This window comes from Pantherophis guttatus, chromosome 2 (assembly GCF_059756535.1).
Source record: "Pantherophis guttatus breed Tessera chromosome 2, ASM5975653v1, whole genome shotgun sequence".
In the NCBI taxonomy this organism is placed as follows: domain Eukaryota; kingdom Metazoa; phylum Chordata; class Lepidosauria; order Squamata; family Colubridae; genus Pantherophis; species Pantherophis guttatus.
Window position 1 is genome coordinate 2,824,728 of NC_142064.1, and position 17,231 is coordinate 2,841,958.

Consider the following 17,231-nt stretch of genomic DNA (forward strand, 5'->3'; position numbering starts at 1 on the left):
TCTGTTATTCTGTTAGTTGCTAAGCGAGACAGTTGTTAAGAGAGTTTGAACTTTCTTATGACCTTTCTGGCCACAGTTGTTAAGCCAATCACTGCAGTTGTTGAGTTAGTCACATGACTGTTAAGTGAATCCGGCTTCCCCATTAACTTGGCTGGTCAGAAGGTGGCAAAAGGAGGATCACATGACCCCCAGGACGCTGCAACCATCCTAAATACAGGTAGTCCTCAACTTATGACCACAATGGAGTTCAACATTTCTGTTATTAGGTGAGAAACTTGTTAAGTGAGTTTTGCCCCTAACTTTTATGACCTTTCTTGACATGGTTGTTAAGTGAGTCACTGCAGTTGTTAAGTTGGTAATATGGTTGTTAAGTGAATCTGGCTTTGCTTGTCAGAAGGTCACAAAAGGGGATCAGGTGATCCCGGGACACTGCGACTGTCATAAAGATGAGTCAGTTGCCAAACGTCCAAATTTTGATCACATGACCACAAGGATGCTGCAACGGTCCTAAAGTGTGAAAAATGGTCACGGTTTTTTCAGTGGTGTTGTAACTTGGAACGGTCACTAAACGAATCGTTGTAAGTTGTTATGTCTTGTGCGTTCTTCCTTCTGCTCTTTCAGCTAAGGAAGCCGTTTCTTTCCATTTTTCGGCTGCTAAAAGTAGACGAAGATCGCCCCCAAATGTTTCATGACAACAGACTTTGAAATGTCAGCCGCAATTAGAAGAGACTGGGATCGAATGGATTCATCGCACGGCGTATCCGGATTCCGTGATTCATTAATTGCTATAATAATAGAACCTGCATAGACTTTGCTTCACCTGGAAACTCTCCAGATTCATCAGGGCTGACAAATGCTGAGAAATCCTTTTTAGCTGTGAATTCTCACCAGGGAAGAAAACTCCCAACATCTGGCCGGGCCAGAGAGCTGCAGGTACAAGGGGTTGACAACTATGGGCCTTTACAAACTGTGGACTTCAATTCCCAGAATTCCACAGCCAGCAAGGTTTGAGATGGGTGGACTTCAATTCCCAGAATTCCCCATTTGTGACCTTCTCAGCTGGCTTCCAACAAGCAAAGTCCAGTTGGATTTACTTAACAACCACTTGATTCACTTAATCGCAGTGATTCGCTTAACAACCGTGGCAATAAAAGATAGAAAAACTGGCCATGAGTCACTTAACAACCGCTTTGCTTAACAATCGAAATCCTGGTCCCAATTATAGTCGCAAGTCAAGGACTACCTCTGTCATGGTGTTGTTGTGGAGAGCTGGCAGCGGAGTCGGACAGTGAGGAGGCTGGGGAAGGCCCGGATGAGGGCTCTGCGTCAGAGCAGAGATGGGGCCAGGGCCATCTGGGAGTGATGCACAGACTCCAGAGCCCCCAGAGTCGGACAGCAGAGAGGCAGAGGAACAGGAGGAGCCTGTTCCTAATGCACGCACACACAGAGCTGCCAGAAGGCAAGAGCAGCTAAAGCAAAAGGGACGACTCGGGAGTAAAGCCAGGAGATGATTGGCCCCTCCCATAAGGCTTAAAAGAGAAACAAAGGCACTTGGGCCTTTTGCAGGAAAGCAACGTTGCTAACTCTGTTTCCAGTCGGCATCCCTTGTTTGTTTCTGAACTCCGTGGGGCTTTGCCAAATAAGGCCTTTGGCAGGGTGTCAAAGAAGATACAGATTGGTGATTATCCCGAAGGACTTCTTCCAAAGGACTTGTTTTGCAACTAATTGGGACTCAGCTGGGAATGAACGTAATTCTCAGTTGTTACAATAAAAAAGGTATGTTTGGGACTAATTGTGTATTGCAATTACTCAGCAAGCCTAGGTCACAACAGGTGTAAACAGAGGTCAAAGAAAAGGAGTTGATGACAATTTGAGTACCTTCTTCGCGGGACACCCAATATTTGTACGGCCGGTAGGCCGTTGGTTCTATCGTATTCTTGTAGGCGTACTCCTGGACTGCCCTTTTCACCATCTTCTCCAGGTGGGCTTGGTCAAGCGGATGGTCCACTTTGGGTATGGTCAAACCCTGCGGACAGGAAGGAGAGCAAGTCAGTTGGTTGACATCAGGAAGGAGACTTGGAGGAATCATTTCTGTGAGGACAACCTCTGAAGTGGGAAATGTAGACGCCTAGAATTGTAGAGTTGGCAGGACACCCTGTTTCTCCTCTACTACCCCAACATTGCTCAACCTTGGTAAATTTAACATAGACTTGGACTTCAACTCCCAGAATTCCCCAGCCACTATGTGTGGACTTCAACGCCCAGAATTCTGTTTGCTTGGTCCCACCCTCTCCGTGTTTGGAGGTCGAGTTCAATGTGTCTCAACTTTTGCAAGTTTAAGATGGGTGGGCTTCAGCTCCCAGAATCCTGCCGGCTGGTCCCACTCTCTCAATATTTGGAGGTCTAGTCCAGCATTTCTCAAACCCTGGCAAGTTTAAGATGAGTGGACTTCAACTCCCAGAAGTCCCTTGCCCTCATGTGTGGACTTCAACTCCCAGAATTCTACTGGCTGGATCCAGTGGTGAAATCCAAATTATTTTACTACCAGTTCTGTGGGCGTGGCTTGGTAGGCATGGTGTGGCTTGGTGGGCATGGCAGGGGAAGGATACTGCAAAATCTCCATTCCCACCCCACTCCAGGGGAAGGATACTGCAAAATCCCCATTTCCACGCCACTCTGGGGCTAGCCAGAGGTGGCATTTGCCAGTTCTCCAATTTCCGCTACCGGTTCTCCAGAACCTGTCAGAACCTGCTGGATTTCACCCCTGGAAGAGGGGTCTCCAAACTTGGCAACTTTAAGACCTATAGACTTCAACTCCCAGAATCCTGCCGGCTGGTCCCATTCTCTCCACATTTGGACGTCTAGTGCAGAATTTATCAAACCATGGCAAGTTTAAGATGTGTGGACTTCAGCTCCCAGAATTCCTCAGCCAGCATGGGGAATTTTAATTGCAGGACACATGGAGAGGCTTCACCATAGTTTCAACTGAATATAACATTACTAAAGAAAAAATTCTACCCTACAAGTGCCCTCCCCTCCTCTAAGGTATTCCTGCCAGGCACCTGAGGAATCAGCTGGAGAACCTAAAAGTACCAATGGAAGAGAATATTTGTAGCTCGGGAGTTGAACTGTGAGATTAACTTGCTCTAGGATTCTCATGGTTTCCTAGTTGAAGTTATGGTGAACTCTGTCCATGTGTTTGCTCAGTTTTGATCATGTCTTCTGACTTTTCATCATGTGTTCTGACTTAGAATTATAGTTTCTCAACCTAAAACTAGAGAATTGTTGGAAGCCTGGCACTCAGACAAATCAGCCATCAACAGGCACAGAGGGATAAACAACATCTACACACCATTCAAAAGAGTCAGTCGAAAAGCCAAAAAGGAAACAAAAAGACCAAAATAGCTCCTCATCAGCAATTGACATGAGCAAAGATTAACACCAAGATTAATAATAGATTGGTTTACTTCTTGAATGTTGTTCAAAAAGTAAACCTTATCACAATCCAGAGACTACCAACTCAGACCAACAATCAAACTGTAAACAACAGCTTAATCAAGCAACCATCAAACAGGGACAGCCACTTATATATAAGCAGAGAGCAAAACCTACACTCCCTTCTGGCATTGATGATGTTCTCTAGTTGGGTAATAAAATGTCTACAAGAAATGAACCAAGTTCAGAGAGCACCAAGGACTAAACAGTTCGTCTGGAGGAAAAAGATGGCCAAAAAGAAGAAAAAATGAAGGAAATCGAGAATAGACTTGGAGAGGTTAAACAAGGAACATCTGACTTAATTGGCTGGGAAACGGACAAAGCAGAATTCTATCTAAGATTCCAGAATGTCGTAGAAGAAAAAGGGGAGGATCTAGCTGAGATTATGAATACGATTCTAACCGAGGCTGTAGAAGTAACTAAAGAGAAGATGATGGAAGGAATTGATGAAATTTATCGAGTTTATACTGGATATGCGATGCATAATAAGCTTCCAGGAGACGTACACATAAGATTTACTAAGAAATCAATTAAGACACAGATTCTTCAGGCTGCTCGTGACAAGGCTTTGGAATACAAAGGGAAAGAAGTCGCAGTTATGAGACAAATTCCAAGGAAAGTGAGAGGGATAAGAAGAAAATACCAATTCTTGACCAAAGTTTTGTTGCAAAAAGGGATTAACTACAGATGGCTGTTTCCAGAAGGAATAGGCTTAACATGGCAATTCCAAAGATATAGGCTTAATACAATTGACAAGGCAAGAGCTTTCTATGAGAAAGTTCTTAAGGAGACAGATGTAGATATGGAAGTTGAAATTCAAGCAACATCAGCCCCAATAAAACCCGCTGAAGAGGAATTGATAACGCTGGAAGTAACAGAAGGAGCAGTGGGTGGAGTTATGGAATACAAGGAGCAACATGAAGCCAGATGCACTAGAGCAACAAAACCTATTTATAAAGTATGGAAGAAAGGAAACTAATTTCAATAAATATAAATGGACTTAATTCGGCCAATAAAAGAAGAACAGTTTTCCACAAATTAGAAAAACTAAAATTTGATATAATTTGCTTACAGGAAGTGCATATTAAAAAACAATATGAACAATTATTGATTCAACCAAAATTTGGCAAAACTTTTGTATCATTGGCGCAAAGTAAAAAAAAGAGGAGTTGCTCTGTATATTAGAAATACATTAACAGCTGAGCAGAAATATGCTGATTCAGAAGGCAGAATTTTGATGGAATTAATTGACAACAATACTTGAATAAAATGATATTGAAATATATCTGGCAGGGAAAAAGGCAAGAATAAAAATGAAGTTGTTACAAGATGCTAAAATGAGGGGTGGTTTTGGTTTACCTAACTTTGAACTTTATTATCAAGCAGCTAGTTTAATGTGGACTAAAGAATGGGTATCATTAAAAAATACTTGATTGTTAAATTTGGAGGGACATGATTTGTTGTTGGGATGGCATGCTTTTTTGTGGTATAAAGGAACTAAAATACAGGGGGTATTTTAGAAGACATAAAATATGTGAAGCCTTATGGTTGAATTGGGAGAAGACAAAAAAAAATAACTACTTGAAGATACCAGTCTGGGTATCTACAACTGAAGCATTTTCGTATCCAGTGACGTTTAAAGAGAAACAAATTATAAGATATAAGGAATTATTGGATGAAAAGGGTGAACTTAAATCAAAGCAAGATATAGAAGATCAAGGGTGTAAGATGGATTGGTTTTCATACACACAAATACTCTCTAGATATCGACAAGATCTTAAACAAGAAGGTTTTTATAATGAATTGACTAATTTAGACAAGATTTTGATGGGTTCTGATGATCATGTAATTAAAAAGCTATATGGTTATTTACTAGAGGTTAAATTGGAAGAAGAACAAGTTGAAGAATCAATGATAGCATGGGGGAAGAATTTTGGCTATGGTATTGATTTAGAGAAATGGCAAAAATTGTCACATAATTATAAAATGACAATGTCTACAGCATATAAGGAGAATTTGTATAAGATGTTTTACAGGTGGCATCTATCCCCGTCGAGAATAGCCAGAATGTTCCAGAATAAATCGGAGAAATGTTGGAAATGTCATCAGACCCCAGGATCCTATTACCACATGTGGTGGACATGCACAGAAGCAAGGAGATATTGGACTAAGATACACACATGGCTGGAAAAAATGATAAAGAGACATATTGACTTTAAACCAGAGATATTTTTATTAGGGATTATACCGGAGACATATAATAAAGAACTGCAATATTTAATTGCGAATATTTTGACAGCAGCTAGAATTGTATTTGCTAAAAACTGGAAAGGAGAAAAGTTACCTAATGATGAAGAAATTATTAAGAAAATGATGGAATGTGCTGAAATGAGTAAATTGACATTTGAAATAAGAGAGCAGGAAGATAAACAATACTATTTGATATGGGATTTATTTTACCAATGGATAGAGAATAAGAATTGGAAATAATTATGATATAAATGGATGTTGAAATTTTTGGAAATAAGCTAGTATGTTTAGTGATAAATTGAAGGGAGGAGGAGCACAAAAATGCCACCGACTGATACACTGTCTATAATTGTATGGAATGATAATGTTTTTATGTTTTGTTTTGTTTGTGTTTTTGAAAAATAAAAAAAAAATTAACAAAAAAAAAAAGTCAGTCGAAAAGCCAAAAAGGAAACAAAAAGAGGAAAACAGCTCCTCATCAAGTGACATGAGCAAAGATTAACACTAAGATTAATACTAGATTGGTTTACTTCTTGAATGTGGTTCAAGAAGTAAACCGTATCACAATCACAAAACTTTTTTAGTTTTTAATGGTTATTAATTGTTTAGTTTTAATCTGTTAATGGGTTTTAATTCGCATTGTTTTAATTTGGGCCAAAGTATATAATTCTTTTAATTTAATTTTAAATTTTGTATTATTATGTATTTTATATTGTATTTTATATTGTATACAATATATTTTATATTATATTGTATTTTGTATTGTTATGTATTTTGTATTGTTATGTATTTTAGTTTTGGCTGTGCACCGCCCTGAGTCCACTAGGAGAAGGGCGGTATATAAATTGAATAAATAATAATAATAATAATAATAATAATAATAATAATAATAATAATAATAATCCAGAGACTAGCAACTCAGACCAACAATCAAACTGTAAACAACAGCTTAATCAAGCAACCATCAAACAGGGCCAGCCACTTATATATAAGCAGAGAGCAAAACCTACACTCCCTTCAGGCGCTGATGATGTTATCTAGTTGGGTAATAAAATGTCTGCAAGAAAATGACCAAGTTCAGAGAGCACCAAGGACTAAACAGTTCCTCCTCCTCCTCCTCCTCCTCCTCCTCCTCCTCCTCCTCCTCCTCCTCCTCCTCCTCCTCCTCCTCCTGATCCTCCTCCTCCTCCTCCTCCTCTCTGCAGACCCCCTCCCTTCTAGCACTGAAGATGTTACCTAGTTGGGTCATGAAACATTCACAAGAAAATGACCAAGTTCAGAGAGCACCAAGGACTAAACTGTTCCTCCTCCTCCTCCCTGCAAGCCTCCCTGCGATTAGTTGGGTCATGAAAAGCCTGCAAGAAAACAGTCAACCTCAGGAGCACCAAGGACCCTAGATTTCTATCTTCACAACCTCTCCAGGACACCCTAGAAGGACTCTCAACTCCAGAGCGACCCATAAAGCGAAGCTCTCCACTGCGAAGGAAAGGCTGCTAGGAGTCTCACAGTTGTGAAGGATTGTCAACTCTTCCAGGTAGCAAAGACCAGGGAAACCAATTCTACACGTCAGGAAGGAACTCTCGAGGTAGCTTGTGGTAATAGAATCTTGAAAGTTCTGACTGTGAATTCCCGTCGGTTCCTCTTATACCCCAGGGAGCTAGGGTGGAGCTAAGCCTTCTTTCCTTGGCTTAAAGTATGTTTGGCTAGGTGTTGTAGTAACCATCTCTGCATGGTTTCTCCAAGGTCACCTCTGAGCCTCTTTACAGGCTGAGATCTTGATGTATGTACTTCACGCGAGCCATCAAGAGGCAGAGGTGGCCCTTGACTGGCAACTTACAACCACAATCTAAGCAAGGCGGTTGTTAAATGAGTCATGTCTGATTTGGCAATTTTTTTGTCTATTTTTCCTAACTGAAAAAATATAGATTAAATTAAAAATATGAGAGAGAGAGAGAGAGAGAGAGAGAGAGAGAGAGAGAGAGAGAGAGAGAGAGAGAGAGAGAGAGAGAGAGATGTCTCCATGCTGACATTTGGTGATTACTACAATGTTTTCAAGGTACCCACAGATGGGTGTATTTATGATCTCCTCTAGAGGTTTTCTCTTGAGGTGAGAGTATAATTACTAATTTGCTGGATCTCTGCCTTATTTTTTTGAAGATTACAAATATTTGCTCTTCTCTTCTCATCGGGAACATCTCCAGTTCTCAAGAACCTCTCAAAGACAACTCATAAACCCTTGGCTGAACCACCAGCTGGGTCCTTCAGTAACCTAAGAAGGCAACACACCTGGTCCTGGAAGTTTACAAATCTCACACATTTAGGATCATAAGGTACTGATGAATTCTGGAATCCTTCTCTTTTGCAATCAACTCTAGGAAAAAGTCTCATAATTGCGCCCAAAACCAATATCTGAAGGGCTGCCACAAAGAGGAGGGGGTCCAGCTATTCCCCAAAGCCCCTGAGGGCAGGATAAGAAGCAACGGATGGAAAGGAATCAAGGAGAGGAGCAACCTGGAACTAAGGAGAAATTTCCTGACGGTGAAAACAATTAATCAATGGAACGACTTGCCTCCAGAAGTTGTAGGTCAGGGGTGTCAAACTCCATTTCATTGAGGGCCACATCCGGGTTCTGTTTGACCTCGGGGAGGGGGCAGGTAGGGCATGGCCAACTCGACGTCACTTGTGTCAGGGACGCCTGTGGTGGCCCAAGCGCTTTGCCAGTGAAAACGGGCTCCCGAGCTCTGTTTTTGGTTGCGACGGCTTCTCCCAGCAAAAACGGAGCTCAGGAGAGCCGCGGGCAGCCCTCCTGAGCGCCATTTTCATGGCAGAGGCACCGCGGGCCGGTCCTTCGCTGTTTCCAGGGCAGCTCCGCGGGCCAGATCTAAGCACCCAGCAGGCCGGATCCGGCCCTTTTTAAGAAGAGACTGGAAGCTGAACCTGATGTTACCCTAACATGGGCGATGGAATTAATAATCCAGTTGAAAGACATTACAGAAGATACTATATGGATTACAAATTTAAAGTCATTTGAGGATTTTATTTATATATGGAAATATTTTTTAGTGGTGTGGTGTGGGCAGAAGAACAAAGATATTAAAAATATTATGTATGGTAGACCTGTAGGAAAATGGGTGGAGATAGGTTAGGTTACTGATTGTTTAGTTTAGGAAAAGGGATGTTATGTTTAGATACAAATATACGTAAAAGATTTGTATTAAGAGATATATGTATGGGGGTGGAGGAAATGGGTAGATTATGAGTTGAATAAATGCCAAATTAGGATTTATTATATAGTTTTATAGCTGAAGGTTGCTTTGAAATGTATAATATAGGGGGGATATAACAATGTTAGAAAGAAATGGTTAGCATGTGGGGGGTGGTGTAAAAGGATGGTAAAATTTTATATAATTTGATATCAATTTGGTTTTTATTTTTGGAGAAGCCATGGGGAGTGGGGAGGGTGAGGGGGAGTTAGGGAGGAGGAGGGGGAAAAAGGGGGAAAAATCTGTATTTGAAAAACTTTTTCAATTAAAAAAAAAAAAGAAGAGACTGGACAGCCACTTGTCTGGAATGGTATGGTGCCTCCTCCTTGAGCAGGGGGTTGGACTAGAAGACCTCCAAGGTCCCTTCCAGCTTTGTTATTCTGTTAACAATTAATCCATGGAATGACTTGCCTCCAGAAGTTGTGGGTGCTCCATCACTGGAGGATTTCAAGACGAGATTGGACAACCATTTGTCTGAAATGGTATAATGGTCTCCTGCTTGAGCAGAGGGCTGGACTACAAGACCTCCAAGATCCCTCCTAACTCTGTTATTGTATTCTTTTTTTTTTTTCCAACCAGCCCTTCACAGTCTTCGTGATTGGGAGAAGGTCCTATGAGTTGGCTCCAACACACACATCTCCAAACCAGAGGTGGGTTCCAGCAGGTTCTGACTAGTTCTGGAGAACCGGTAGTGGAAATTTTGAGTAGTTTGGAGAACTGGTAAATACCATCTCTGACTGGCCCCGCCCCCCTCTCTTCTCTGCCTCCCGAGTCCCAAGTGATCGAGAGGAAATGGGGATTTTGCAGTATCCTTTCCCTGGAGTGGGGAGGGAATGGAGATTTTACAGTATCCTTCCCTTGCCACGCCCACCAAGCCAAACCCACCAAGCCACGCCCACAGAACCGGTAGTAAAAGATTTTGAGACCCACCACTGCTCCAAACCCCAATGATGGGAAGAATTAATTAGAAACCAGCTCTCAATTCTTCAGCTTCGGTTTTAATCTTCCATTTAGGAGTCCTTCGCTGTCCTTATCTCTGCCCATCCTTTCTAGAGATTCCTCAGTGGATACCCCAGAGCGGATTACCTTTGAGATATGTTCGTTTGGGGTCCATTGCTCCACAGAAGGCTCCTCATAGATGTGTTTCCTAACCACCGGCACCCGATAGGAGTCTGTGTAGGTGCTGAGTGGCGTTTCGGTTTTATGCGCAAAGATGAACATGGTTCCGGATGGATCTCCTTCAGAGATGCTGCCTTGGACGTCAACCTAATTCTCTACGACTCTCTAGGTTGCCTATCAAAAGGGGTTTGGGGCGAACGTTGCACCTTCCCCCCACCTTCGGCTGATAAGAAAATAAAAAGGGGGACTCTTTGTATCTACTAACAAACAACTAACTACTGGCTGCTAATGGCCCTCCAAGTTCAGCCTTACACCAGGGTCAACCTCAGCTGTGATGTCACAGTCACGGAGAGCAGCCATAATACAGGGGAGCAGAAAAGAGTGCAGGGAGGATGGTGGGAAGGGCAGGGGCTTCTCCTGGGGAACCCGTCTTCTGGATTTGGGTACCCCGATCCAAGCTCGGCCCTCATGGGTTGCTTCCCTGTGCAAAGAGGATCTCACCGTTCCATAACTGGTTGCTGTGAGGAATGTCCGGAAGGTTTATCAAGAGAAGAGAATATTTGTAGCTCAGGGTTGAACTGTGGGATGTTCTGACAGACGTTTCATGGCCCAACTAGGGAACATCATCAGTGCTACAGAAGTATCAGTAATATTACTCACAGTAGCACTGATGGTGTTCCCTAGTTGGATATTGAAATGTCTGCCAGAAAACAGCTCAACAGTGATCATCAAGGACCATTCATTCCTCCTCCTCCTCCCCAAGTCTCTCTTCCTTCTAGCACTGATGATGTTACCTAGATGAGTCATGAAATGTTTGCAAGAAAACAACCAAGCTCAGAGAGCATTAAGGACCCCACAGTCCTCCTCCACATGTGACCCCTGGACACTGTAACGGTCATAAATATGAAACAGTTGCCAAGCATCTGAATTTCGATTACGTGATCGTGGGGATGCTGCGTAAATGTGAAAAATGATCATTTTTTTCAGTGCCATTACAACTTTGAACGGTCATTAAATGAATGGTTGTAAATCAAGGACTACCTGTAAGGTTGAACTCGTAACTTACATCTTATTGCTTTATGACAAATTAGAATTTATTGAACTTCTAGAAGGATAGTAAAAAGATAATCTGTTTAAATCTTGGACTGAAAAAATATGCTAATTTTTCTACATTTATGGCTGACTGGAAAAACCTTATAGACTATTTTCGCTTGAAATAGCAGGAAAAAAAAATCCTTTGTGGTTTTAATGATCAAGGGGAAAAAATGGATAATAGAAAAAGCTTTGAGCTTTTTTTTTTGGTAATCACAGAGTAAGAGGTAATTTTAAAAGCATAGCTGCAGAGAAATTGGGAAGCTTTAAAAAATTTCTTTTTATTTCTTACTGCCCTTTTGTGTTTTCCTTGTTCCTTCTCTCTCTTTCTTTGGTCTCTCTATTCTGTAACTAGTTGGTGTGAGTTTTTGTGTTCCCTTTAAAACTTCCAATAAACTTTTATTTTTCTAAAAAATGGAAATGTATGCTTTTGGCTGTGAATGGGCTCATTATCCCTGGATTGGAAAGATTACATGGTATAATTCTGTATGGATGAAATTTATTTATTTATTTATTTATTCATTCATTCATTCATTCATTCATTCATTCATTCATTCATTCATTCATTCATTCATATTTATAAACTGCTCAACTCCAGACTTTTTAATGTTTGAAAACTAAGCTGCTATTTTACATCTGCTGTAATTTTATTTATCTATTCATTTATTCAATTTATACACTGTGTCAGGTTTCGATGTCATCTCTCTATCCCACAACTCATGGCGGCTTACCACGTAATAAAAATAGAATTATACACCATTGAAACAGTAAAACAGTATATTTGATTATTCATGTAATAACAACAGCGAGAACTGTATTTGTACAAAACTGGAAAGCAGAGAAAATACCTATGGAAGAGGAAGTAATTAAGAAAATTTTACACTGTGCAGAAATGAATAGATTAACTTTGATAATTAAAGAAGATTCAGAATATTTTAAGATATGGGGTCAATTCTACCATTGGTTAGAACAGAGATATAGATAAACAAATTAATAGTTATGCAAGAGTTTAGTATAATTAAAATATTGTTGAAGAGAGGTTGTAATAGATTAAGAGAAAATGAAGAAAGAAGAAACAACAAGGAGATGAAGCCATTGAAGAAACACCGAGATGACACACGAAAAGATTAACTGATGTATTAAGTGTTTGTTTGTGTATAAAATAATTTTTTTTGTAAAAAAGAAAGAAACAGTAAAACAGTAAATACAGTTAGTTCTCAAATTACAACAGCAATTGGGACTGAAATGTTGGTTGTAAGTCGTGACAGTCAGACGTCAAAGACACTCAAGTGACCAGACTGAGTTTTACAACCATTTTTATGGTGGTCATTATAACAAACCCCACGGTTGTAAGTCTGAATCATGTGGTCATAAGTGTGAACCCATTCTCTGGAATGGGTGGTGGGTTTTTTTGCCAGTAATTGTGAACTGGTTGTCAAAATTTGGTCATGGGACCATGAGGGCAGCACCATATTTTACAAACAGTAAGTTAAGGACGAGCTGCATTTATTTATTTTGACTAGTTCAAAGAGGAAATGTCAGCAGGTAAAAATATGCTTGTGGGACCTGGTCCTCAGGTAAACACCTTCCCACCCCCACCTCCAGACCCTCCATCTCATGGCAAGTCCATTGTTGGGATGCCCAAAGTCTCGTCCCAGAACAGTGCAGGACCCCATTGGTTGTTTTCTTGTAGATGTTTCATGACCCAACTAGGTAACAGCATCAGTGCTAGATGAGAGGGGGAGTTGCGGAGAGGAGGAGGAGGAGGAGGAGGAGGAGGAGGAGGAGGAGGAGGAGGAGGAGGAGGAGGAGGAGGAGGAGGAGGAGGAGGAGGAGAAAACAACTGTGGGGTCCTTGATGCTCTCTGAGTTTGGTTGTTTTCTTGCAAAGTTTCATTACCCAACTACATAACTTCATCAGTGCTACAAGGAAGGGGAGTTTGCAGAGAGGAGGGAGAGGAGGAGGACTGTGGGGTCCTTAATTAAGGACCCAACTGCTTGGAGGCAGAGACCACTGCACTCCACGGAGGGTTTGACCTCTGCTTGGCCAATACCAAGCTTAAGGTATTGGCTTAAGAAGAAATTTTTAAATGTTTTAATTGGTTTGTGATTTTTAATTTTAATTTTAATTTTTTAATTTTTGAGCCAAATTTATATATACTTTAACTGTTTTTTAATATTTGTATTTCATGTTCTTAATTCTGGCTGTACACCGCCCTGAGTCCTCAGGGAGAAGGGCGGTATATAAATTGGAAATAAAATAAAATAAATAAAATAAATACTGTTAGCTCTGCGTTGGCATGCTCCGTTCCATTTCTTCTCTCTCACCTGTGTGCGTCACAAGACGAAGTTGTGCAAAACCCACGAAGTACAGATTGTCCAGAATTATCTTTTTTTTGCATCCTGGAATTTCAGGCTTCCTTTGAATGATCAGGATAAACCTGGGTTGCCTCTGTCCAAAATTAATCTTGTTTACAGGTGGGGAACTGGGGCCTGGGCCAACGATAACCCCTCTTCATCCCAGTTGGGGGAGACTGAGATGCACATCCTGGCCAACAGAGGGCGCTCTTTTCACAAGGATGACTTGGGAACGGAGAGAGCTGGTTGCTTTGAAGCCAAGTCCAGCAATGTTCTCTATTTATTTCTTCCAGGGAAAGTGGATGGTTTTTTTGAAATGCTGGATCCTGACACAGTTGGGATTCCCAGTAGGGTCTGGTGGAGGTTGGAGGCCCCCAAAGCAGGGATGAAATCCAGCAGGTTCTGGAGAACCGGTAGCGGAAATTTTGAGCAGTTCGGAGAACCGGCAAATACCACCTCTGGCTGGTCACAGAGTAGGGTGGGAATGGGGATTTTGCAGTATCCTTCCCCCAGGAGTGGGGAGGGAATGGGGATTTTGCAATATCCGTCCCCCAGGAGTGGGGTGGGAATGGAGATTTTGCAGTATCCTTCCCCCAGGAGTGGGGAGGGAATGGGGATTTTGCAGTATCCTTCCCCCAGGAGTGGGGTGGGAATGGAGATTTTGCAGTATCCTTCCCCCAGGAGTGGGGTGGGAATGGAGATTTTGCAATATCCTTCCCCTAGGAGTGGGGTAGGAAGGGAGATTTTGCAGTATCCTTCCCCCAGGAGTGGGGAGGGAATGGGGATTTTGCAGTATCCTTCCCCTGCCATACCTACCAAGCCACGCCCACCAAGCCACACCATGCCCATGCAACCAGTAGTAAAAAAATTTGGATTTTACCACTGCCCCAAAGTCAATATGGGGACTGCTTCCACACCATCAAAGCCTCATCTGTTTTTTTTTTTAATATGCATAATTGTTTGCACAATGAATGCAAAAAAAGGCATGACTTTAATTGTAGGCTCATGGTTGCCATCTTGACTTTTTTGCCCTCCCAACATGCCGAGTTGGAAAAGTTCTTGGCTGCTCTGGAGGTTTTCAAGCAGAGATTGGACAACCATTTGTCCGGAATGGTACAAGGTTTCCTGCTTGAGCAGGGGGTTGGACTAGAAGACCTCCAAGGTCCCTTCCATCTCCCGTATTTTGATATATATATACCTGATAGATTTTCCAACCCATTATTGTCATAAGAGATTGTTTCCTTCTGATCTGGGGCTCGGGTGGCTGTTTCTGGAAAATGGGAGCAGCTTTGCCAACAAGCCTGAACAGCCTTTCTCAGCCAGGCACGGTCCACAGGTGTTGGACGTCAATACCCATAATCCTGAACCTATGCCATGCTGAGTAGCAGAAGCAAACTACGGTACGCTCAAGGTTCAATAGGAGGAAATGGCTTAATAACTCTCTCTTTTTTTTCAATAGAAGAGAATATTTGTAGTTTAGAGTTGAACTCTGGAGTCCCTGGTGCTCTCTGAGCTGAGTGTTTTCCTTGCATCTGTTTCATGACCCAGCCAGGTAACATTATCAGTGCTAAGAGGTGGGGTTGCAAAGTGGAGGAGGAGGAAGAAGAGGAAGTAGAGGAGAAGGAGGAGAGGACTGTGAGGTCCTTGGTGGTCTCTGAGCTTGGTGGTTTTCTTGCAGACCTTTCATTGCCCAACTAAGTCACATGACTTAGATCTCAGACCTTCGGACTTTTCGTCGGGCCCTAAAAACTTACTTTTTTCAGCTAGCCGGGCTGGCCTGATTCCATGTTTGGTTTTTAATGTTTGATATTGATTTTAATTGATATGTTTTAAATTACGGGCCAAATTTCTATTTCATTAGTTTTAAATAATTATTTTAATTTTTGTACAAATGTTTTTATTTTGGCTGTTCACCGCCCTGAGTCTGAAAGGAGAAGGGTGGTATACAAATTTAATAAATAATCATCATCATCATCATCATCAGTGCTAGAAGGGAGTGGGGTTTGCAGCAGTGGTGGGTTGCCCCTGGTTTGGATTGGTTTTATAGAACCGGTAGTAAAACTGGTGGGAGGCTCTGCCCACCAACCCCGACGTCATCAGGAAGCTTCTGCACATGTGCAGAAGCGCACGTGCATGACCCCGTTGCAAACCGGTAGTAAAGGTAAGTAGAACCCACCCCTGGTTAACAGGGAGGAGGAGGAGGAGGAGAAGGAGGAGGAGGAGGAGGAGGAGGAGGAGGAGGAGGAGCAGGAGCAGGAGCAGGAGGAGGAGCAGGATTATTGAGCTGTCCTTGTGCTCTCTGGGCTTGGTTGTTTTCATGCAGACATTTGATTACCATGCTAGGTAACATCATCAGTGGTAGGAGGGACCGGGGTTTGTGTGGAATGGAGGAGGAGGAGGACTGTGAGGTCCTTGGTGTTCTCTGAGCTCGGCTGTTTCTTGCAGATGTTTCATTACATAACTTGTTAACATCACCTTCTAGGATTGGTGATGTTATCTAGTTGGGTAATAAAACGTCTGCATGAAAGCAACCGAGCTCAGGGTGCAGCAAGGACCCCACAGAACAACTCTTGGTGGTGCCCTCCTTATTCAGTGTTGGCCAGGAAAGGAAGCATCAGAGAGATCTGGCTGACCTTCTGAGCTCGATGACCTTAGACTGACCCAGTGGCCCTTCCCTGCTGGCTCAGGTTGTGTTCCACCTCCGTAGAAGGAATCTTCTTGCTACCTTCTCAATGGCCACCCGCCAGATAAGGTGGGGCCACAACGTCCTGGCCTCCCAGTCTCATGCACGTTAGACTCACCTGGGTCACAAACTTATTCTCGCTCCAGAGGGTCATCGGCGCTTCCTCAAAGGCCTTCTTCATGGTGTTTGGAGGCCGGTAGGAGTCGGTGTAGGTGCTGATGGGGGTCTTGGTTTTGGTGGCAAAGAGGAACATCTTGGCTGGATCTGGGCAGCTCTTCCGAAATCGTCAATGCAAGAAGAGGGAGCGAAGTACACTTCTTCGGCAGAAGAGCTCGGGACCTCAGCCTCATGGAATCGGGGGCGATTTCTCCCGCTAAGGTTGCTGGGAAAGGGAGAGTAGCTCTTCATGCCAGGGGGGGCAAAATTTAAGACTTTTTTTTCCCTTGGTGGCCTCAGCCCTTCCCAACAGTCAGCCTTGGCATCATGCGTGATGTCACAGTTGGCAGGCAGAAATGGGCAGGTGGGTCAGGAAAACCCATCCAACGTGGAGCTCAAGGTCAAAGGATTTTAGCGCAGGGTTTTGCAACCTCGGGATCTTGAAGGTGGGTGGACTTCCACTCCCAGAAGTCCTCAGCCAGAAGGTGCCTTTTTCAGGAGGCAACGGGACTTACTTGTTCTTTTCTTCAAAGATGTTTCGCTTCTCATCCAAGATGTTTCTTCAGATTCTTTGCTTCTTGGAGGAGAAGCAAAACATCTTCAAGAGAAGAACAAAGAAGAAAGTCCAGTTGCCTCCTGAAAAAGCACCTTTGGGACAACCAGGACCTGGAGGACGGAGAATCTCTAGACTTTGAGCTGGGCAATTTGGGATGGAGACCCTTGGAATAGTGTGGGAGTAGGAACGGATTTCCAGAGGGAAAAACTGCAGATTACAGGATCCATTTGCATTACTCAGGTAACCCTGAGGACACAGAG

At 42.6% G+C, this 17,231-nt stretch overlaps 1 protein-coding gene across 5 annotated transcripts in view; it reads right to left on the reverse strand.

The window, feature by feature from the left end:
• Positions 1-16,727, reverse strand: part of SPMIP6 (sperm microtubule inner protein 6) — a 27,867-nt gene extending 11,140 nt beyond the window's left edge. The window contains exons 1-2 of one of the 5 annotated variants that reach the window (XM_034406409.3): positions 16,378-16,727; positions 1,879-2,026 (exon numbers count right to left, since the gene is read on the reverse strand). In XM_034406409.3, the coding sequence (XP_034262300.2) occupies positions 1,879-2,026; positions 16,378-16,512 (283 nt within the window). In that variant the 5' untranslated portion in view covers positions 16,513-16,727. Of the gene's footprint in view, positions 1-1,878; positions 2,027-3,612; positions 3,698-10,094; positions 10,416-16,377 lie in introns of those variants that run through there. The other 4 variants (XM_087885482.1, XM_034406410.3, XM_034406408.3 and 1 more) reach the window with 4 other exon arrangements.
• Positions 16,728-17,231: the final 504 nt, after the last annotated feature.